Source organism: Cydia pomonella, chromosome 11 (genome assembly GCF_033807575.1).
Source record: "Cydia pomonella isolate Wapato2018A chromosome 11, ilCydPomo1, whole genome shotgun sequence".
In the NCBI taxonomy this organism is placed as follows: Eukaryota; Metazoa; Arthropoda; class Insecta; order Lepidoptera; family Tortricidae; genus Cydia; species Cydia pomonella.
Window position 1 is genome coordinate 22,110,528 of NC_084713.1, and position 23,647 is coordinate 22,134,174.

The 23,647-nt window shown below is 38.9% G+C and overlaps 1 protein-coding gene across 1 annotated transcript; it reads right to left on the reverse strand.

Annotated features, from left to right (window-relative positions):
* Nucleotides 1-12: 12 nt before the first annotated feature.
* On the reverse strand, nucleotides 13-21,907 carry LOC133522526 (protein takeout-like). The gene is made up of 6 exons (XM_061857888.1): nucleotides 21,749-21,907; nucleotides 7,935-8,163; nucleotides 7,374-7,504; nucleotides 3,796-3,933; nucleotides 3,118-3,272; nucleotides 13-2,367 (listed from the first exon to the last, which is right to left on the reverse strand). The coding sequence occupies exons 1-5, from the start codon at nucleotides 21,804-21,806 to the stop codon at nucleotides 3,121-3,123; spliced, it is 708 nt and encodes a 235-aa protein (XP_061713872.1). The 5' UTR covers nucleotides 21,807-21,907; the 3' UTR covers nucleotides 13-2,367; nucleotides 3,118-3,120.
* Nucleotides 21,908-23,647: the final 1,740 nt, after the last annotated feature.

Here is a 23,647-nt window from a genome sequence, read left to right on the forward strand (position 1 = left end):
TAAATAAACACATTTTTTACATCTTAAAACATTTATTTTGAATACATATTAATCAATACTTAAAGCCAGACTACATTAAATATCACAATAAACCCAAAGTTCAAAGTTCATCTTAACATTGTTAAACCAAACTAAGGTAATAAATAAAAATAAAATAGCCTTTATTTACAGAGCAAAGAACAGTTCCACATTATCTCCCATCTTTTGTACTCTTTGTCTGCTTGCCCTTCAGCAAAGGCCTCAAACTAAGGTACATCGGGGTAACTTCCAAAGCGGGGTAATTTTGAAAATCACTATAATCTACTAAACCAGAAGCACTACATACTTTGGGCGACACTTACAATATTGCAACACTTAACAAGGCATAAACTTTGCTTACTGTTGCTACAGTAGAAAAACAAGAAAAAAATGCTCTCATAGATGCAATTTTCGAAATTACCCTTTTAAGAGGAAAGAGGATGGCCACTTCTCCATATTTCATAGGCAACAAACGAGCAGACCCGCCGCCTGATGGGAAGCAATCATCGTTACATAAACCCCACGCAAACATAGTCCCCATTTTCCTATCTGGATGTTGACGGTATGGAAAATATTTTTACATAATTTGATATATATCAACCACAGCTCCTGATTTGTAAAAACAGATTTTATACAATTTTTTTAACTTTTATAATAAATAATTAAAAATTCAAAAAAATCTAACGTGTAGTAGTGAGTAGTTGATATACAACTATTTGTGTCAAAATATTTTCAATTATGTTAATATCGAGAGAGGAAAATGAGGACTCAATTTGTATGAAAAGGGTCCTCCACTTTCGTCTTAAGTTATCCCAATATACCTTGTATCCAAAGTAAGTAGTCTAATCTAAACTAAAGCCACACACCTAAATAAACTCAAGCAACAACAAGTTAATGTGTACTCTAAGTTTTAAGGGAAAAAGTTCAAAACAGATTGAGTGGATTTATGTGATCAGTCTAATTTAAGAGAATTTTCCACTATAGTTGAGTCAAACACGATGTATGCGAATACGTAGTGTGCTCTCTGTCACACCTACCTGCTGTGGGCAGCGCCCTGATTCTTTTTTAATTTTTTATTTTAGTGGTATAAGGGTTAGACAGACAGGTGAGGCAGACTTTATTTTAGTGGTATAAGGGTTAGATTGCAATGCACGTACATTCTCGTACTACAACTATTTTTTTCTTCTCATACAAATGTAGCTTAAGTAGATAAAATTAGTATAACTTTCATGTATTTTAAATGTAAAAATATAAATTAAATTAATATAATTTAATTTGCGCCCTATACTGTCACTCATTGGAGAGGCCATGCCATAGGGAGATACTAAGCTAAATATCTGAGCGGGCTCCTAGAGTCCATCTTAAGCTTTCACTAAAGCTGACTACCGTGCAAAGTGTGGTGGTGCCAATATAAACGACATATTCGACAAAGAAATTTGAATATTATGGTGACACTTCCACAGTTTGTAATTGCAGCTTTAGCAGCTTCTGCTATCTGGAAAACGTCTTTGCTTTACCAAGTAGTCTAATAGCTCTTGCATTTGCGCGGACCATATTTAAGAATCAAGAGATATAGGTATGCGTGATCAAAAATTTGTTGATTTTATGCCAATCTCTTTGGAGTGATCAAGGCAGAAAAAAATTGTCAGCTGGGTGGCTGTATCAAAAACTTTCTTGGACTCATTTACGCACGCACGCATACTATTTCTTCGTCCAACTGGGGACATTATGTGGATATTAAGATGAGGGTTAGTCGAGTGATCAAAGTAATACAAGTTCGTCAGTAATACAACCGAACAGATTTTTGCATCAGCGTGATTGGAGCAACAAAATGCTTACTAAAAAGAGCTTGCGCATGCTACTTGCGCAATTCGCGCCAGTTACTTGCAGATATACCGGCACACGCCAGCAACTAATAGTGCATGCATAGTCTATCAAGCTATTTCCGTCAGTAAAAAAAGCAGCAAAGTTAAAAAATGTAGGCGCGAAGGGTTATCGTCCCATAGAAAAATTGAATTTCGCGCCTTTTTCTACTGACAAAGCTGTTTGACAGGCTATAGTTGAACATACTGTTCACGGACATAGCTTGCACGCGCAAGAGACATTTGCGTGACCCCTCCAGTCCCAGGGATCTAAATAACGCCAAAGAACGATACTTAACGAGGTTTTAAATTTAGAATTATTTGTATGAAGGGATTTAGGGTAGTAAAAGTTTGTCAGCTGGAACAGCCGCAAAGAGTTTCTTGGACTCGTTGACGCAGGCGCGAATGATGTGGTCGAAGCTAACGGTGGCGAAGTCGCGGATGACAGCCTCCCAGTGCTCGTTGATCACGCGGTGGATCGTGTCTCCTGTAGAACAATTGTATAGTCAGATATATGTAGGAAATAAACTCTGTTAATCTCTAAACGGAGTCGCATTAGTATTGTCCAACACTTACAGGTAGGTATTTAATTAATTAATAAGTATTAAGTTTCATTAATTTTCAGGTTAGTTAAAAGTTTTAGATAGCAGGTGGACCAAAATGTTAATGGAATGGTGGTTTTGGATGAAAGGAGCGTCTGGCATCCAGTGGTTCGTTGGGCGGACGACCTTCGGAAGAACAGTAGCTCAGGAATGGGACAAGTGGCGTATTAGAAGAGAGGCCTATGCTCAGCAGTGGGAAATAAATGACTGATATTATGATTTATGATGATGACAAAAGCTTTAGAACGAAGCGCAAGCTTAGGCCGTAAGGACAAAAAGTTCACGCCTTCAGCGACTCCGCGGTAGGAATAGTAGCGACTCCATCGATGCATTTCCTGATGATCACCGTAATGGTGGACGGCGCGGTTATTAGACTCCTAAAGATTCTCAGGATCTAAACATCAGGTTTATTTTTTTATTATTTCTTAAATTAACGCTCCATATAGTGATATGTTTGAATGTTTTAGTATGAAGCGCCATCTGACATTCCACAATTAGCAGACTGATTCTTCAATGATGAAAGGAATGATAGCTACGAGTAAATAGCGATTTAATGGCAGTTTAGAGGCACTAAGGTTTAGGTTAGAAATGTTAGGTCAAGAAGCTTTCCCCAGTATTGCCAATTGATTGCCAACCGTTCACGCTTTCAGCAGCTCGGCAGCCGGAATAGTAGCGAAGAGTTTCTTGACTTCGTCGATACATTTCCTGATGATCTCCGTGATGGCGGGCGGTGCGATCTCCTGCATTATGAGGCTCCAGTTCTCGTTCGTGAACCTGTTTGTTGTGTCCGCTGCAAGTAGAGGGTGTGTGAGGTGTGTTTGTCTTGTAAGAGTTATAAACTGGGTTGGATTTTTTTGTAGGAAAACATCGTGAGATCCATCGGGGAAGAATTTCAAAGAAACGTTGGAAGCCTTCAATTCGTATTGAGATATAATTACCTATTGGTTGTTGTACATACTCGTATTCCACAATCTATTCTGTTCACAGAGTAAGTTGCAAATTCAAACATAAAATACCTGCTTTTGCGTCTCAGGAAGCTATAGTGTAAACGTTTTGTATTAAGGTGATATGTATACGCAAAAGTACCTACATTTTGTTACAATGACGTAGGTACTTAATATGTAGTTCATTTTGCTGTTGTAATCTTACACACCGTATCGTATTCGAGAAGTGAGTTCATAATAGATGCTGCTATTTATGAGGAAAAAAATTGAGATTTCGACCAAGTGACTTGAAGATTAAGAAATATCGATAGCCTACTGAAAAAGTCCGAATTGAATTACTGATGTGAAAGGTCGAAAACAAAACCTTACCTAGCTGTTTGTTTCCCCCGAAGAGATTAGTGAACTTGAACTGGGCACGGTCCATCTTGTACGTGTCCTTGTAGCCGGTGACCACCCAGTGGCCCTCCTTGGTCTCGTAGTCGTATTTGATCACGATGTTTAGGTTCGCTGGAAGTATAACATGGACTTTATGGCAACAATTAAGACAAAGGTAACAAGGTGAATGCTACCTCCGTTGAGGGCATGTAGAAATACACTAGTCTCGCAAGAAACATTTGAAATTAGATAAATAGTGATGTGACGGAGGTCTAGTGGGCCTACCGCGAAATTCGCAAATTGCGGAGATCTTTCTCTTTTACTCTCACTGAGACGTAATTAGAGTGAAAGAGAAAAATGCTCGCAGGTGATGAACTTCGATTTTCGCGGTTATAGCCCAGGACATTAGCTGCGTAAGCTGAAGATGCCGGTTTGAATCCAGCCTCCGCCACTGGAGGGCTTAGTTTTACTTTTTCTTTAGTATATTTCAGTTCATAATTACAATTGTTGTTTAAAAGTACCTGAAAAAACTAGATTCCAGTTGTACGGCTGTGTGCACAGCCCTCTTGGCCTACCTTGGTTTATGTCCTTTTTTTGTGATCTGTGATATCTGGGAGACCGAGCTTTGAGAATTGTTCGTTTAAAGGTATAAGATAAAGTACCTATTATATCTATTTTTTTAAAGGCTTGATGTATTGATATAAGTATTGCCGACTTGTCTCAACTAGTGACCCTGCCCATATCAAGCCGATGGTCCCGGGTTCAAATCCCGGTAAGGGCTTTTATTTGTGTGGTGAGCACGGATAGTTGTTTCTGATGAGTCATGGGTGTTTTCGATGTATTTAAGTATATATTATATGTATAATTCGTTTTCTAAGTACCTACAACACAAGTTTTATTGAGCTTACTGTGGGACACTGTCAATTTGTGCAATAATAAATAAATAAATGAATAAATATTATAGGGACATTCTTACACAAATTGAACACGTTCCAAGGTAAGCCAAGAAGGCTTGTGTTGTGGCTGCTCAGCCAACGATATACATATATAATAAAAAAATACTTAAATAGATGGTAAACATCCATGACTCAGGAACGAATACCTGTGCTCATCAAGTCATCACACAAATACATGCCCTCACTGGGATTCGAACCCTGGACCATCGGCTTCATAAGCAGGGTCAGTACCCACTAGGCCAGACCGGTCATCGCAGTAATGTCCTATAACACTTATTTAATGATTATTTAGTATTTAATACAAACCTTTTGCAAAATATTTTTCAATACACATCAAGTAAATCAAGTTCTTTCAAGTGTCGTAAATATTTCGACAATGTTGACCACTTTAACATCCATTAGAAAGCATTGCATAACAAAATGCATTGGAATCTAACCTGTTAACCCTGAGCAAAGATGAGACAAAGCATCACATGCCGGTGCATCAGACAAGGACACATTTATTTGGTGTTGTTTAAACTGGTCTCTGACCTTACCGGCCGGCGATTGGCCAACCGGGTGGCTTTGACCTGCCGTTAATAAAGAAAGGCACGTGTGATGCACGATTTCTTGACACGCGACTTATGTTGGAAAGGCATTGATAAGGAATCATTACACAATCTTCAGCAAAAGCAGTCTGAGACATATAACCTTTCGTCAGACTTTTTGCAAATTTTCTACTAAGAGGGACTGGAAAACAACATACACCTTCGTCTATTCCCCTTAGCAGAAAGTATTCTGAAAAAGTATTTTATACAATCGTGGTATAATAGAGAGCTTTTCAGTCGAGTACCGTGTTTCAGCAACGAAGCTTGCTGAGTTGCCTAAGTAAGGTACGAGATTAAAAAGCTTGATTATATCACTATTGTACATTCATTCTACGAGTCATCTAATATAATACTTTTACTTACTTTTTTACTATAAAACCAAAATAATTAATGAAAATTGGTAAGTATCTCAGTAGACAAAATTGTAGACTCCCGTTCCGCGCCCCGCGTCCGTTTGGTCTTTTCTATGGGAGCGCGGCGGCGCGAGATTGGTCTTTTTTTATTCAGGTGACTACAGCGTATCGAAATGAATCTTAAAGTTGAGTAGGAGCCCATATATGAAAAGTACCCGGTTACAGTTTGGTATACGAAATCTTAATTCAACCATTACCGACGAGTAGAAAAATAATATTATGTTTTGGTTGTAACTATTTCGACTTACAATGCTTACGCAAGATTGACCTTTAGATATGGAGTATGGAGTATATATTTTGGGTAATTATTTCACAGACAGGGTAATTATTTGCTACTTTACATTGTTCAGAGCTCACAAATATGTGTTATCGTCAATGAGCGGAATTCTTCATAGCAAAAATCAAACTGTCTTATCGACTTATCGATGTTACGGAATAATATCGCATTAGGTATCCATAATCAACCTAAAAGATTATTCTGTAACATTTGACCTCTTTGATAAGCAACTTGCATCTCCGTATTAAAGTAAATCATGTCAGCGTCACATATGTCATTTATGTCACTTGAGTTTTCATAAGTGATTTCCGTGCCGTGTTACTAAAATGGTTAATCCTAAAAGAAAACAATAAAAAAATGGATACAGAAAGATTCTTATTTCAGTTTCAAAGAAGATTCTTCCACAATATATTGCTCTAAATGTTACGTTCATTTACATCATAAAAGTATTTTCTGTTTTATTCTTTACTATTATACCAAAATACAGATGGCGGTCAGCTAATTAGGGACACCTGTGTTTCGTTAAGTGACAAATATTTATCGATAAGTCGATAAAAAAGTTAGGTCAATCCCTCTGACAGTTTGATTTTTGCTATGAAGAATTCCGCTCATTGGTTATCGTTGTGACAGTGTATAACAACTTAATGAATTTGCGAGTTTGTAACTTTGTATCTCGTCTTTTAGTCGGGATTATACACGATATTTGTATTCAATTCTAATTTGATTTTTAACCTTTTCGACGCTTTTCCACACGTGTCAAGAAATGCCATGGACGCCAAAAAGTTAACTGGTGAAGAGCGAATATGAAGCTTAACTGACAGTAGGAAAGTCGCTTTGACAACGTCCGCCATAGCCTTTTTAATGGCCATTGGCGTCGCGGGCACGACAGACGATGACCGTTTTAGTGGTCTTTGGCGTTGAAAAGGTTAAAAACAATTTACATCCATTTCTCTTGACGGGCAGGATCAGCACTTGCCTGATCAGTGTTCGTCTTCTGTTGGGTTCTCTAAAGCTCTCAGTACTCTCAGTATGACTGATACTTATCGGACAGGTATTCCTTCTCCATATAGATATAGCCCGCCCGCAGCATTCAATATTACCTAATTATAGGCACACCATTTCCCGCTATTAAAGAAATGTATTGTTTAATAAAAGTTTTGGCTTAGATAAAATATATACTTATGTCAAACCTCTTGCACGGCACTGCAATATTTGCTATCAACACGCGCGCTGTAAGGTTGAATCGGCACAAATTCCCGTGGGGTAATTTTTGAGCTCTAGTCAGACTTCTTTAGTTATTCTAGTTCCTTGAGTCTAGTAGCAAACACACGGTACTTACTGATTTTAATCTTGGCTTGCCCGTTGCCCTTGATAGGCAGGATTAACACCTGTCCATTCATGTCGTAGTGCGCCTTCAGCGTCACGTTGGCTGTGAAGTCGAAGACCGCCCTGCCCGCATCAGGGTGCATCCTGGAACAGACGTTCTCACGTTAGGGTGGAGACGGTCAAATGGGCTTAGCCTTTAAAAGATATACACGACAAATTTCAACCGGTACCCTCGTGATCCGGGTGGCTGGGTGGGTGTTTATGGGTGGGTGCGAATGCAGAAGGTGGTCGATTCCAGACCTGGTTCTTCAAGGCCTTGATAAGTGACCAAGGTCTTGCAGGCATTCTTTCGTAAATAGCCGTGTGGTTCGAGAACCGTGTGGTTCTAAGGTACTACCATGTATATTCAACCATAGTGTTTTCGTTACCAACCTGGACCTGGAAAGTTCTATTACATCTATCTCCTTTCAAGACACTTTCTCTTAAGAGACACAGAAAAAGGTACATGTAATTTCCTTGTCACGCTTAGTAAAAAGACAAAATGTAAAATTTTATTAGATGAATGAGGACTTACTTGAATGAGTTAACTCTGAACCCGCTCAATCCAGTCACAACCGTCTCCGTAAATGTGATCTTTAAGCTGGGGTTATTCACCAGCACCGTCCCCAGCTGCACGGGGTCTAGTGTAGCTATGCCCAGCGCTGGGATGCCCTGGGCGAACGTTGGGCCTGCCAGGGCGATGGACTTCTCGATGCAGCTGTTCAGGTTCGGGTCTGATGCTGAGCAGGGGTGGATGAAGGACGCTGAAACAAAAATGAAGATAAATTAAATTTTAGTAACTTAGGTACGATTGCCATTTTATCTCATGACCAAATTTACAATAAACTGGAAACTCGTATATTTAAATCAATTCATCCTTCCATATATTTTGACGTGTAGGGTAAGTAACCGGGAACTCGCTTCCTTCAAAACTAGTGGTAGTGCAAAATCTTTGAACTAGGTACTCAAGTGGACCCCAGGCACCCCAAGTGAGCCGTCTATATAAAACAAGGATTAGCAAGGAAACAGTCTGATGGGGATAGAGCTGATTGAAGGTGATCATAGGAACTCTGTAAGGAGCATGTGGGGAAGACCGGCATATAAAATTGATTGCAGGAAAGACCGCCATGGGGCAAGAATTCTCGTATTTGTATACTCAGACACAGCCAGAAAGGAAGAGCTTCACTCCTTCTGCTTCGACCTGTAAGTAGAGTACATGTAACCTATCTACAAACACAAGAGTTAAAAGCGACGAAAGTGCGCTTATAGACGGTCTTCGCCACGTTCCCTACTGCCACCCGAGTTCGGTCTTATTAAAAATGTTATGATGAAAACATTGAACCTAGATGTTGATCTGATATTATTGTCTAGACTTCTAAAGTATATATGACTAATACGTCGTTGAAATTCACATCGCATATCCTCTTTACATTGCTCTTGGAAACAATTGACAGTCCATCTTGGGCTGCAAGTATACAAGCTTTGCATAGGCTAATTAGCCAGACAGAATGTAATTAAGTTGTGTGTGTAATGAATAGGTAAAACACTTAGCTAAGGTCCGTCTTGTTTGTGTGAATGTTCGTGTGGACGTTCCATATTTGAAATATGACGTAGGTGTGTAGACTCATTATTTACTTAGTTACCTTTGATTAAGAGTCCGGCCATGTCATGTTGAGCCCAACTGGGGAAGTACCTTACAGAAAACCGCAGCCAAATAACACTAGACCCTACTCATAGTGTCTGTTCCTGCCGGTGAGTAAGGTTGCCAGAGCAACGCTCAACGAGGGTGCGGAGTGGTAGGATCGGCAACGCGCATGTAATTCCTCTGGAGTTGTTGGCCTACATAGACTACGGAGTCGGAGACGTATGCTTGTTTGCCACCAATGTAGTATTTAAAAAGAATTATAGGAAGCACCATATTTAGCTAAGTGACGTTGACCAGTCCGTCAACTGTGGTTGATGCCTAAGGTTGTATTTTAACGGCCCAGTTTTCCACGATCCTATTGTTTGTCAGTTCTGTTTTCCTCACGACCTCGCCTCGAGCCGGCCAAGGCTCGGCGTCCATCTGTCATTTTAATCACTTCGCAAACGCTAGCTGCATAGCAATACGGTTCATGCACATTGTTTAACTCAAGAAAGAACTTAGAAAGAAAATAAATCAGAAGTAATCAACAATATAAATCAAGGTAGCCCGTATCATAAGCGGGAACCTTTTGTGAAAAGTCCAACGGTCGCCCATAACCTTAGACCTTAGCGAGGGCCGTTGGTACTAACAATAGTCCTTAATAAATAAAAAATACGGTTCATACAATTATGTATGGCCTTAGGGTATTTGTGACCCTTTGCATGGCAAATTTACCAGCCTAGCCAAGTTACCATCGTTATCGAAAAGTAAAAATGTAAGGAACCCAATGAGTAAAGAGCTCTAAAGCCTAGGGTACTAACAAGGAAAGGTACCCAACTGACCGGTTCCGATTTGATTTATATTTATATATGTTATAGAGTAGTCTAAAATAACGGACACGTATTTTTTTTAGCGAAATAAAATCGACATTCGAAGTCTTATAATATATTATCGCTAAAGTTACACATAAAGACGGGTGTTTTTTTAGGAAAACTTGAGTTTAAGCAGATATAACAAAACACGTGTACATTATTTTTTCCTGTTCTCAAACATATACTCAAACAAGCCATTTAACTAGCAAGTTGCTTGAGCATCACTTTCTATAGGAGTTAGAAGATTTAGTAACTTTTTAGTACTTTGGAGGACAATTTCTCCCAATAGGTTGAGTTTGGGCAGCTAAAAAAAAACGTGTCCGTTATTTTAGACTACTCTATAACATATATAAATATAAATCAATTCGGAATTGGACAGTTGGGTACCTTTCCTTGTAAGTTAAAGTTTAGTAACATTTTAAACTAAATTAAAGATGTAAACCAATCCAAATTTAATCTAAATCGGTTCAGCGGTTATTGCTTCCCCATACTTACCTAATGTTAACCTTATGTCTGCTACATCTCGAATATTAAGAGGGGAGTCTGACTGCTTGGACTTGATGGCAAAGGCGACTACCTTTTTTGTTCCCGACAACTACTTACCTACGTGCTCGTAACCATCGCCTACTAGCGAATGGAACCTTTCACACGTTAGCACACCAGTATTCTCCAATCGTCCGCTCCCGGACACTCCTTAACAATTTTTTATTTTTTGCACCCGACTGCGACTTGTTTGCTGACAAAAATCGTAAACTTGTTAAAGATTTTTTACGTTATTGTGAATCAGCTTTTTAATTATTGTCATATTTATCATAAATGTATTTGTATTACCTAGCTTATAGCTCTATTACTACTTAATTTTACAGCGCATTGGCGCCCGTTAGCTGTACTAATGCTGTAAAATTGTATTTCAATAAATAAATAAATAAATACTTGCACCCTCCTTTTCACATCCAAGGGATAATTTCTGGGATAAAAACTATCCTATGTCCTTCCCCGGGACTCACACTATGTATAGTTTAGTTTTCGTGTGAATTTTTTGATTAACACGGAAAAAAAGTCAATATAAAAACTACAGTATAGCGTTAGCCTCTTAACAGTACCCCTAGGGTAAATTTATTCGATAGCGTGACGTGACGTACGCGTTTGCGTTAAGTCTCCTTTTGTATGGGATTTTGAGTTTCCAAAACGACCCTCTTGACGCGCTGTTTCTAAATCCCATACAAAATGAGTGCTAACGCAAACGCGTACGTCAAGTCACGCTATCGAATAAATTTACACTAGGGTTTAGATAGCGTCGCGCTTACACTGATGCCTACTTACTATGTATAATCCGTACAGCTCAACGAGGGGGGGCGGGTTTAGGGTCGGCAACGCGCATGTAACTCCTTGGAGTTGCAGGCGTACATAGGCTACGGAGACTGCTTACCATCAGGCGGGCCGTATGCTTGTTTGCCACCGACGTAGTATAAAAAAAGAACTTAACATGCGGATTAAGATGATTAAAAACAACTTTTGAAAGCCGGCCCCTGCACCACAACCCCCACCCTCGAGGACTTTTAGTATGTTCACCTGGACACCAAAGTTATAATTGTACCAATTTACAAAACGACACTAATTATTTCCCCTGATTCTTGAGCTGCTTTTTTTTAAGTAGGTTGGAGTTGGAGCGTATCCGTTTTGTACGAAACACGAATACTTATTCTGTGTTATAGTATACAGTCTGACAGATAGGCATTACAGGTAACCGTAGCAATGATTTCACAAGAATATTAACATAGGTTACTAAATAAACCAACAACGCGTAAAGGCAACCCGCCTCTCGATCCGGCTGGAAGCAATCGCGTTTTCTAGGCCGAATAGTCTAGAACTCATGGAAGCAACGAAGACGAAAGGAATTAAGTATGCATAATGTTTATGAAGTTGATACTGTATTTTTTATATAATATACTACGTCGGTGGCAAACAAGGATGCGGCCCACCTGATGGTAAGCAGTCTCCGTAGCCTATGGACGCCTGCAACTCCAGAGGAGTTACCCTAACACTGCACCCTCGTTGAGCTCTGGCAACCTTACCTTTGTACAAGTAATATTAGCAGAGTTGTATGCATAAGATCCTCTGTTCCCCGCTTTCCTCTACTTGTGTGTCCACTAAGCGGAGCGGAACCGGTTTTCTCGAAATAAACATATATTTCGGTTTATTTTATACTCCAAAATCTCCAAATGTAGGACTCAGTTGTGATTATAGATAACTTCGTATTATTAGATTGCCCAAACAGGACGAAAATATACCGTTTTCGTTCTTATACAAAAAATACCGGATTCCGATACATGCCACTAAGTGCCGAAAAATGAAATTTGAATAAACCGGTTACTTGAATTCCAATGACGTCTGCTGATTTCGACTACCGTTGAAGAAACCCGTTGCTTTTTTTTTAAAACATCATCTTTATTTTTGACAGAGCGGTGCAACTGTCGGCGTGCATCCATTGCAACATAAGTTAAACTGAACTAGGCTGGCATTGACCGCATGTTGGTTATCCTTGCGGGTTGCATAACACCTTAAATGTTGACTGAGGTAAACTACTTCAAAGTGTTTGGCATTTTGTAAGTCACGTAGCTATTAGTTAGCGGTAATTTTGTATTTACGTATCGGTATTAACATTAAAACATTACAAGTGGCTCTGTGAACTGCAGACCTCGCGATAAGCTTATTTATTTTATTTATTAGATGAACACTTACAGTCAAGCTACACATGTTAAAAGGAGTGACATAATATTAACATTCTGAAATTAATTACAAGTATTGCAATTTACAACATACTTAAATAAAATAATAAATAAATAAATATTATAGGACACTATTACACAAATTGACAAAGTCCCACAGTAAGCTCGATAAGGCTTGTGTTGAGGGTACTTAGACAACGATATATATAATATATAAATATTTTTTAAATACTTAAATACATAGAAAACACCCATGACTCAGGAACAAATATCCGTGATCATCACACGAATAAATGCCCTTACCAGGATTTGAACCCGGGACCATCGGCTTCATAGACAGGATCACTACCCACTATTAGACCAGACAGGTCGTCAAAAATACTTAAATGCTAACTATACATTGATGATATCGGTTACTAAGTACTACTTGCACCATCCCACTAACCCCGGGTTAACCGGTTAATCCTGAAGTTCCCATGGTTACCGGTACAATTTGATACTGAGTTAACAATTTAACAGGTTAACCACGGGTTTGTGGGATGGTGCAAGTGGCCCTTACTGTCATAAAATTAGCTCCGGTGCTTTTGAATATGACCAGTTTGCTGCCACTGTCCAAAATCTCGTTCAGGAGATACGCAAGCATATGCATATGCGGTGCAGCGGTGAGTGGGATAATGCACGGGCCCGGGTCCGCGTGTCCGCGCCGCAGGAACAGCGAACAGCGCGCGGCGACGAGGGCGCTGCTGAATACTGCTGTGGGCAGTAGGGATTGCAAACCGGATTGATTTTCAGTCCGGATCCGGCCGGATTTTGGTCATAATCCGTATGACTAGACTCATTTCATAATGTGTGATTTGCAAATGTATTTACACGGATACAGTATCTAAGCGCCACTTGCACTATCCCACTAACCCGGGTTTAAGCGGTTAAACTGTTAACCCTGTGTTAAATAGTACTGGTAACCATGGTAACTCCAGGTTTAACCGGTTTACCCCGGGTTAATGGGACGGTGCACGTGGCCCTTAGAGATCCGAATAACTAGAGTTATCTAGTAATATAAAAAAATTGTGTTTTAGCAAAAAATTTCATTTTTGGTACAAGCTTTTCTTTCTGACTGTACTTTTCTTACCACAGGCAATTAAGACTGATCGAGAAAATTCTAAAAACCAAACAATTAGGTTGCGCTGCTTCATCACATAGTTCCTATGGCCACCTCCTGTCTCCATCATCAGATCAGCTCGATGGCACCATAATATTGCATTTGTCACCCGTTTTACATACGCTTGCAAAATTTCAGCTTAATCGGAGTACGGGAAGGGGGTTAAATTTAACTTGCAAGATTTGACACACACACATAGTTACATACATATGTACATTGCAAGTTAATAAAAAGCTTGTAAAAAGTTCTTACATGTAACAAAAATCATTAGATCTCCAGTGCCCGAGGTCGGATTCGAACCGGCATGCATTCACGGCTCCCACCAACGATGCAATGACGACTACATTAGTAAGTATGTACGTAAGTAAACACTTTATTGTACAAGAAAAGAAATATTGATTACATCAGATAGAATGTAAACAATGGCGTCCAATTTCAGTATACGGCAGTTCATGACAAATAATTAAAGAGAGGTACGGGCACTGTGAATGTCATCTCGCTTTGTGTGGTAGGGCACAGCACAGCGGATGTCATTCCAGCGGTGGCAGCATGGTTCCATTTTTATCACTTGTCATTACGCTTTCGCGCTTACATACTTGTTAGAACGTGACAGACATGGTGACAAATGATAAAGAGCCGATAGAGCAGAGCCCAACTGGGGAAGTACCTCCACCTTACAGAAAACCGCAGCCAACTAACACTAGACCCCACTCATAGTGTTGTGTTCTTGCCGGTGAGTAATGTTGCCAGAGCTCATCGAGGGTGCGGAGTGTTAGGGTCGGCAACGCGCATGTAACATCTCTAGAGTTGCAGGCGTCCATAGGCTACGGAGACTGCTTACCATCAGGCGGGCCGTATGCTTGTTTGCCACCGACGTAGTATATATATATATATATATATAAAATACAGTATCAACTTCATAAACATTATGCATAATTCCTTTCGCCTTCGTTGCTTCCATGAGTTCTAGACTATTCGGTATTCGGCCTAGAAAACGCGATCGCTTCCAGCCGGATCGAGAGGCGGGTTGCCTTTACGCGTTGTTGGTTTATGTAGTAACCTATGTTAATATTCTTGTGAAATTATTGCTACAGTTACCTGGTAATGCCTATCTGTCACACTGTCTACTATAACACAGAATAAGTTATCGTATTTCGTACAAAACGGATAGGCTCCTTCTCCAACCTACCTAGAATGGATTAAGCCCGCGTCGGTAGATTGTTTAGGGCTCCTCTAGACGATGGCCCAACGTAGGCCAGTGTAAGGGACTCAGCTATGCGGTGGAATGAGATAGCAATATCACTTGCTCCCTCTAACGCATAAATGCGTCCCTTGGGCTGGCCTACGCTGGGGCATCATGTAGAGGAGCCATTAGAGATTGACAGACAGACCAATTCCAACGTATACTGATATTCAAGGCTCGGGACCGGTTTATAAAATACCGGTAAATACCGGTTTATTTCGGTTTTCCTCCAAACTTTTATAAGAACGCGAACATTTTAAAAACTTTATTGTAACGTAAAGAAACCGGTTTATTCGATGAGCGACGAAACGGCCGGCCTGGGGGCCTACCGCGAAACCCGAATTTCGCAAATCTTTCTCTTTTACTCTCACTAAGACGTAATTAGAGTGACAGAGAAAAATGCCCACAATTGACGAACTTCGATTTTCGCAGTTGTAGCCCAGGTGGTGTGCCACGTAAACTATAGACACTGACATAGGGAGAAACCGGGTTTTATTGCTCTAAACCGGTTTAAAAAAAAATCGAGCAAAACCGAAAGGTTTTGCGCCAAGCACATGAAAACGGTTTAGAAATTTAGCTTTAGCTCATTTCATTCATTAGCTCCAACCTACCTTAACCTAACTAGGCTCTGAAATTACGCCTGGCTCTAGAATAATGGGGTCGGACCTCCCTAGAAGAGACTGGTGTAGACTTAATAGACTTCGTACTGGTCACGGTCGATGCGCCTACTACAAACACCGCTGTGGGTGGGTGGATTCTCCGGCCTGCAGCTGCGGTGCGGAAGCCCAAACCATCCAGCACATAATTCAAGACTGCCCTATAACGCGTTATGTCGCCGGTCCTCCCGAAGACCTGATCACCCTGAGCGACGAAGCCATGAAGTGGCTGACTGGTCTATGTGTAGACATTTAATTAATTATATTGTCTCTATTTTTACGATATGTATGCCATACGATTAAAAATAACCTACCTTAAATGGAATCCCCCCCCCCCCCATCGGCGTCGGCAGATTGTGGACAGATGACAGCCAGATCAATTCCAACGTACACTGATATCACAATGATATCTAACTGATGTCATTCATTTTTTTTAATACCACGACGGTAGCAAACTAGCATACGGCCAGCCTGATGGTAAGCAGTCACCGCAGCCTATGGACGCCTGCAACTCCAGAGGTGTTACATGCGCGTTGCCAACCCTTTATTATCGTACATGTATTATTAGTTTATTAGCGCGGGCGAAACGCACGATAACTAAATAACATGATTCAAATAATTATCATTCCGATGTCAGTGTACGTTCGCAATTCGCATTGGGTTGAGAATCTCAGTTCGATTAGCAACGCAAAAAACCGACGACAAAAACACATTTTAGGATCCTAGTTACATTGAGGATTTAACAACCGGAGCCGCCTTTAGAACTTACCTCTCTGTCGGAAACTTCGGCCAATGGTCATATGTATTGTATATACAATAATCGGCCGACTGTTTTGAACAGAAAATTACAGACTAGGCGTCTCCAGTTGTTAAATCCTCTAAGGATGGTCGAGTAAAGTAAGGTGCATCAAACGCTTTGTCTTAGTCCAACTAAGTGTTGTACAACTTGTACATAAGAAGTACCTACTAGTGCTCGACGCTGCACTAGTCACCGACATGGGCACTTTATTTCATGGAAATATAGGTTAAATTTGAACAACGAAGATTTTTTTGTATTCGAACTTAATCCTTGTCTCTTTGACATAAAGTGCCCATGTCGAGTACTAGTGCAGCGTCGAGCACTAGTACTTCTACCGTATAGGTTATTTTCTGTGGCCCTAGTGAAAAAGGGTACAAGTCTCTGGCAGTTTAGGTGTATAAGGGCATAAGTGTTACGTGGAACTTACACCCCTTTACACCTGCGCTGCCAGAGACTTGTACCCTTTTTCACTAGGGCCACAGTTTTATTTCATAGATTAATAATTCAAAGATGGAGTCTAAGCCAGCTGTCACCGTAGCCACACACACGCAGCCACATTTGTATGTACCTACATACGATTAACAATGAGCAACCAAATGCTGTGGGCCATATCATATCGATAAACTATTGGCATTTTTTACAATTTTAACTTTATTTGAAAGGAATTAAACTACCTAAAATGAACAAATAACCATTGTATCACAACTTTATATATTCTTATCAACCAGTATGATTTTGTGAGTTCGATATTACAATAATCAACGGCGGAAACCCACGGTACACACTGGCCTAAACCAACTAAAATATGTTTTCCGCAATAATTGAGTATTTTATTATATCATCATAAATTGTTCTTTAACCATTAACATTTCTATGATGTTAATTTATTAATGAAGATATCGAAGCTTCAATTAATCGCTATTTCGTTCCAAGAGAGCTCAAAAGGACTCGAGCCTCCGAATAAAGACTCCGTCAACAATTTCATAGGTTTAAACCTAAATAAAAGTAAAGAAATTATGCGTTATTGTATAATTTGTGTGCCTAATCCACGAATATTACTTAAAGACAAAGCATTTCGAAATTTTGTAAACAAAAAAAGTTCTCTGAAAAGGACTCAAGTCCCTACAAAAAACTCGAGTCTCTAACAAGTTGAAAAGAACTCGAGTTTCGACTCAATATTTGAGTCTGAAAAACTGAGTCGTTTCAAATTAACTTAACTAACACTAACAACGGGGGGGCCTTGGGTTATTTACACAACAACACCTCCGCTCTTCATAATCAAACCCCGTTATGTTGCATTGCAGTCGTTGCAACCATTGCAACTTATCGAAAATAAGATCGTTTTCACACTAACCGGTCCGATATCGGATAGAAGTAATTGTTTATATACAATGTGTGTATATATAATGTGTTTATGTTAATACTATTTATGAAATCGTTATTGCTAGAAATAACTTAACCCAAAAAGGCGGACTTCATGCCATAGATTACATTAGATTTGCACGGAGGGCACTCTTTAATACCTTACGTCCTCTACGTGATTTGATATGACATATATATTTTTTAATCAAATTTCTATAAAGAAAAGTAGCTACTTGTAATTGCATGATTTCTATAGTGATCTAAATCGTATTTTTTTCTTATTTAATGCATGTTAATTATAAGATGTAATGTTTTGAAAAGATGTGTCCCGCCGAGTTTCTTGCCGGTCCATATTGGGATACCCTGCTCCAATTGAGGGGGGATTTAAATCTTCTCGGGTCAGAGGTGTAGGGTTACAGCCGGTGCAGCTTTATTTGACGTTCATAAGCGCATTGTAATATGCCTACTTGTATAATAAACTATCTTTATCTTTAACTTTATCTTTACGTCTTTCTTATAGAGGCAATTTGACATCCGATATCGAATTGGCACTTGCGATAAATTCATAGCCATGCGGTTCTCCCCGGCACCCGTCGGACCCAAATTTTTGTTTGTGTGCGTATCTGTAGGCATAACGTTTGTTGTAGTGTGCATGACCGTTAAAGACGGCTCGCCCTGCGGCCCAACAACGTGCATGTAGGATCCTACATCCGATATCGGATCGGACAATGGGAAAACGCTCTAAGAGTTGGCAAAATTAATAACGGGGTTTGTTCATAATACCCTGTGTGTAATTCCGTTCACTTGCTTCTTTCTCGAGACTCAGATTTTTACGGAGTTTTACAACTTATATAATTCATCTCACGGTGAATCTCAGGGTGCCGGCTTGGTGCCGGCCGGCGCGCGCCGCGCCGGTCAAGGGCGTGACGTCATCGCGCATGCGTTTGATGCCATAACAACAACGCAGGCGCAACGCGGCAACCCAAGATGACAATCGTACATCGATAAAGTAAACGCCTTGCGAAAAGAAACGTATCGGGATGACATAATGCTACCAAATGTCACGTGACTTTAATTACCTAGCGTTTTCTATCGACGATTATGAAGACAATTGGGTACTTGACACATGTTGAATATTATAACAAAATTCAGTTAAATGGATAGAAAATGAGCCATCCATTATAAAATATATTGAGATTATAAAAAATACAAGGCTCCAAAGTCTCAAAAATAATTTTTTTTTTCTGTCAAAAATAGAAAAGAAAATGGTACCATTCGATTTCTTACATTTTATTGAAAAATGAATTGTATGACAACTATACACATAAACGCAATATTTCAGGGTCAAAATGGCAATTTTCTTGATCTTCCATATATTTAGGACAGACTTATATGATGTGACGTCACATCACCTTATCATTTTGTTAGAGGCGTTTCAATCGTCGACTGCGAGCGTCAAACTTTAACTCTCATTTCTGACCCCTGTGTTGCTTAAATGCCATGACTCCTAGGTATATAGACATTTGATCCTCAGGAAAATCAAGATCGTAGTAATCCGAGTATAAGTAGCCAATCCGGAGGTCGGGGGTTCAAAGTGTTCAAACCCCGGCTCGTACCGAGGCCGATCTGTCGCGAAAACGGAGGACGTTGGTTCCAGCCTTGGGCACCGGAGTCCTTGGTAATTTTTTCCTTTGTATAATATGATATTTATTTCATTTAAAACTATTGACATATATCTAAGGATGGAGTCTTACGAGCAATAAGAATGTAGACAATACAGCGTTATCACGCACACAAATTCGAGCCAATCAGAAAATAAATAAATATTATCGGACAATATTAAACAAATTGACTAAGAACAACGGTAAGCTCAATAAGGCTTATTTAATTCCGTTCACTAATACTTAAATACATAGAAAACACCCATGACTCAGAAACAAATATTCGTGCTCAACACACAAATAAAACAAATAAATGCCCTTACCAGGATTTGAACCTGGGGCCATCGGCTTCATAGGCAGGGTCACTACCCACTAGGCCAGACAGGCCGTCGTCAACTTTAAGAATGACAATGTTATAATCTCGGTAGGGGACACCACACAGTATTTATTTAGTCTCGAGGTTCTGAGGTTTAAACGACGCCGACGGAGAACGGTGCGGTCAAGGAAAGCAGTTGTGTGTGTGGACATCATTGCCGCTGCCAAATTAACCAATAGGTAAGCAAATTAAGCACTTGCTTAACACATAAAGGATGACTCACGCTACAACTGTCCGGGCCTGGGCCAGAAGGATTCCAAATTCAAACACAAAACAATTGCTTCTGGTCTGGGTCTCAGGGAGGCTAGACCTAAGCATACGAGTACCAATCGTGTAGTAACACTGGAAACGGACGTGTCGTAAGCGACTCCTGCGCATCCAACAGTAAAGAACGCGCTATACATTTCCGATTTTTCTATCTATCATTTATTTCGAGGGCAGGAGAACAGGGTCATATGTTTTACTTACCATTAGTGTCAAATTCTTGTTTTAATTTGGAATTTTATGACTTTGATTGCCATTGAATCCTACAGAACAAAACTATACTCTGGTAGACCCAGTTTGTCATTTGTCCTCTCATAGAAAATTTTAATTTCGCGCCTTTTTTGACTGACAAACTGGGTGTGCCAAACTAGGTATCGAATCATAATCATAATCATCATTATCTTGTGAGAAATTAACATTACTAGTAATTACTATTGTTACAATGTTTACAATCAGGGGAAACCTATGTTGGTGCCATCGCCATGATCTAAAAAACCATTGACAGTTGCGAATAAAATAAAACTGTTTAAATATTATTAATAAATAAATATTATAGGACATTATTACACAAATTGACTAAGTCCCACAGTAAGCTCAATAAGGCTTGTGTTGAGGGTACTTAGACAAAGATATATATACCTAATATATAAATATTTATAAATACTTAAATAAAAATTATATATTTATATTTTAATTTGTGTAATAATGTCCTATAATATTTATTTATTATTATTTTATTATTTATTATTAGTTATAAGTGGAAACTGTTTTGGCTCTATTATCTAAACTACTTAATTGTTTTATTGAACTATTTGGCCTGTTTGTTTCCCAAGTTTAAATAAAAAATAACCCCAATCTGGGTCGCCATAGGCAGGGTGTTTATCTTCTACCACTGGAGCCTAACTGGTCGCGTACTGTGCGACATCAAAGGAATTTCGTTCCGCTCCAGATGTGGAATTATGGAATAAACTTCCTGGCGAGGTTTCCTCGAGGGACTAGGGCTTCTATAAAACGGAGGGTTTACTGCGAAAAACGAAATTTCGATATGTGCCTCTCTATCGCTCATGCGTATTCGAGCCTTTGCAGTGTACAATTTTCTAAAACGTCCGTAGTCTACGGAAACCGCTTACTATCAGTGAGAATAGGGTTTTATTGATGCCCCTACCCGTGTTTTGCTCTCAATCTCACCGCGGATATCATGTTCATAATTTTTTTTTTGTATTTTAATAATAAAAAAGTAATCGCTAAGTTCTCAAGCATATTTTTATATTTGTTGTTTTTTGTGCAAAACTTTATATTTTATTAAAATGCATTTTTTGTTATTTATTTTCTATCAAGTGAAAGTCAAAAACTCAGGATTCAAATCTCTGAAGTCCCTAGAGAAGGCTTCCACTTTTTCTTCTTTTGCTTCTTCTTTCTCTTCTTTTTCTTTTCGCAACCATATTGTGATCTAAAACAGCGCTACGTCTTTTCAAAAACTCCGGTACCTGAGCCTACTGCACTCAAATATCTATTTATTTTGTCTTTTATTAAACTTTCACATGCCTATCTCAAAATACCCGTCACCAGAAAAAGCGAATACATAAATTAAAAAAAAAACTCACGCAGCGTATCCGCCCTCACTGCCACCAAACAACAGACCGCTATCAAAAACGCGCGCATCTCGAATTTTGACACTTTGATTTTTTAAATCGCGGCAAAGACCGACCTCGTCGCATTCAGCCTTCCAACTGCAACGATTTAAGGTCGCGGAGTCTTTTATATGTTGTGTAACCTAGTCGCGCGTCAATATTAACACAGTTTTATTTGGTCTTTACTCGCATAGGATTTCTTTGGATCAAGGTGTCTAAATTAGTTGGTGTTTGTGGACTTTGTTAGATGATAATAATTGAGTTGTCCTGTGAGTTCAGAGGTTTGTGGAAAAAATAGCACTTTAATGCTATTTTGCATGCTGTTTTACTGTTTTCTTAAAAAAAAATAAGATATGGGTTTTTTCGTTTGGGAAAATTAATAAAATTTTACTTAATTTTACGTACAGCTATATTTTTAAATTGAAAAAAATGTTATACGTTTTTTTAGAATCTTATATTTTTTAAGATGAAAGTAAGAGGACCCGTTCCTACATACGTAGTCCTCATTTTCATGCCTGGATATTAACATTATTGAAAATATTTTGACACAATTTGTTGTATGTCAACCATGGCTATGCTCCTAAGTTTTTTTTTCGATTTTTAAATTATTATAAGAGTTGGGAGCATTTATTTCAATTTTTTTTTCTTTTTTTTCGCACCTAATTTTTAGAATAATCAAAAAATCTAAATAGTTAAACGAAGGGGCATAGTTATGTTTAAGTAATTGTGTAATAATCATACATCGGGGTTTTTGGTGCGGGAATGTTTTACTCTAGCCAAAAAACAAGGATAATCTGAATACGAACGGTACCTTAAGGTCTTGTTTAGACGGCGCGCAAACCCGCATGGAATTTTAGCTACATTGCGGACTATTGAGGTTATTACATTGAGCCGACCGATCAAATACCGCAATGTAATGAATCGACTCCTCTCTCTCTCTCTCTCTCTCATCGTCTAAATGAGCCCTAATATATTGGATTATTGAAATAAATAATAAATATATATATTGGATTTTAAATTAATATCGATTTTCCCTATTCTCATTCTAATATTTCAGACCGCTAGGGTCATGTACTCATGTCCCATTATAGGGGACCTATCACACACCTTTCCATTACCGGAGTTCCATCACTGGAGCTTTGAGGTGCATGACTGGAGATAAAAAAGGTAGTTTTAATTTGTTGATTATGTGGAAACTACTTGCTGTATCTTTTATACAATACGCCTGAAACATAAAAGACGGATAGGACATTCAACTTTTAACACGCTAAGGAGTAGAATTTTTACATGTATCACTAATACAGCCTGCCCTTAGATATTAGGTGTGCGAAAACTCTTCAAAGCTTTAAAACCCTACTGAAAAATCATTACTTGTCTCTTTCTTAATGTGCCGCTGTGTTATATTATGTATGTATGTATGTATATTTAGATATGTATCTAATATTTATTTATTTTAATATAGGTATGTATTGTTATATTTATATGTTTATTTAAATTGTAAATGTACTGTATGTACTGTCTGCTTGATGTATGTGTAATTTTCCTATTCCTCTAATTCATTCCTGCACTACCTGTTCTAAAAACTTACTGTTCTTTATATCCTGCTACCCTAAGGTTGTCTGGAAGAGATCGCTTACAGCGATAAGACCGCCTGTTGCTACCTTTCTTTACATTGTAAATCTATTTTTTTTTAATTTGTCTTCTTTGTGGTGCAATAAAGAATATTTACTTTACTTTACTTTACTTAGTAATACTACAGATTTGCTCTTAAATGTCCCATGACTGGTGCCGTTACCCTATATGGCTGTTAGCCGTTGCTCGAAGTACAAATAAAAAAAATACTTTCCACTCTAGGGTGGGAAATGCAATTTT

What these genes read in the sequence shown, in the direction of transcription:
- LOC133522526 (XM_061857888.1), bottom strand. Translation starts at nt 21,806, where the DNA reads ATGCGCGCGTTTTTGATAGCGGTCTGTTGTTTGGTGGCAGTGAGGGCG. An exon ending in TTCAGAGTTAACTCATTCAA is followed by an intron (nt 7,505 to 7,934) that starts GTAAGTCCTCAT and finishes CGTCTGTTCCAG; the next exon opens with GATGCACCCTGATGCGGGCA. An exon ending in GCAAGCCAAGATTAAAATCA is followed by an intron (nt 3,934 to 7,373) that starts GTAAGTACCGTG and finishes TTATACTTCCAG; the next exon opens with CGAACCTAAACATCGTGATC.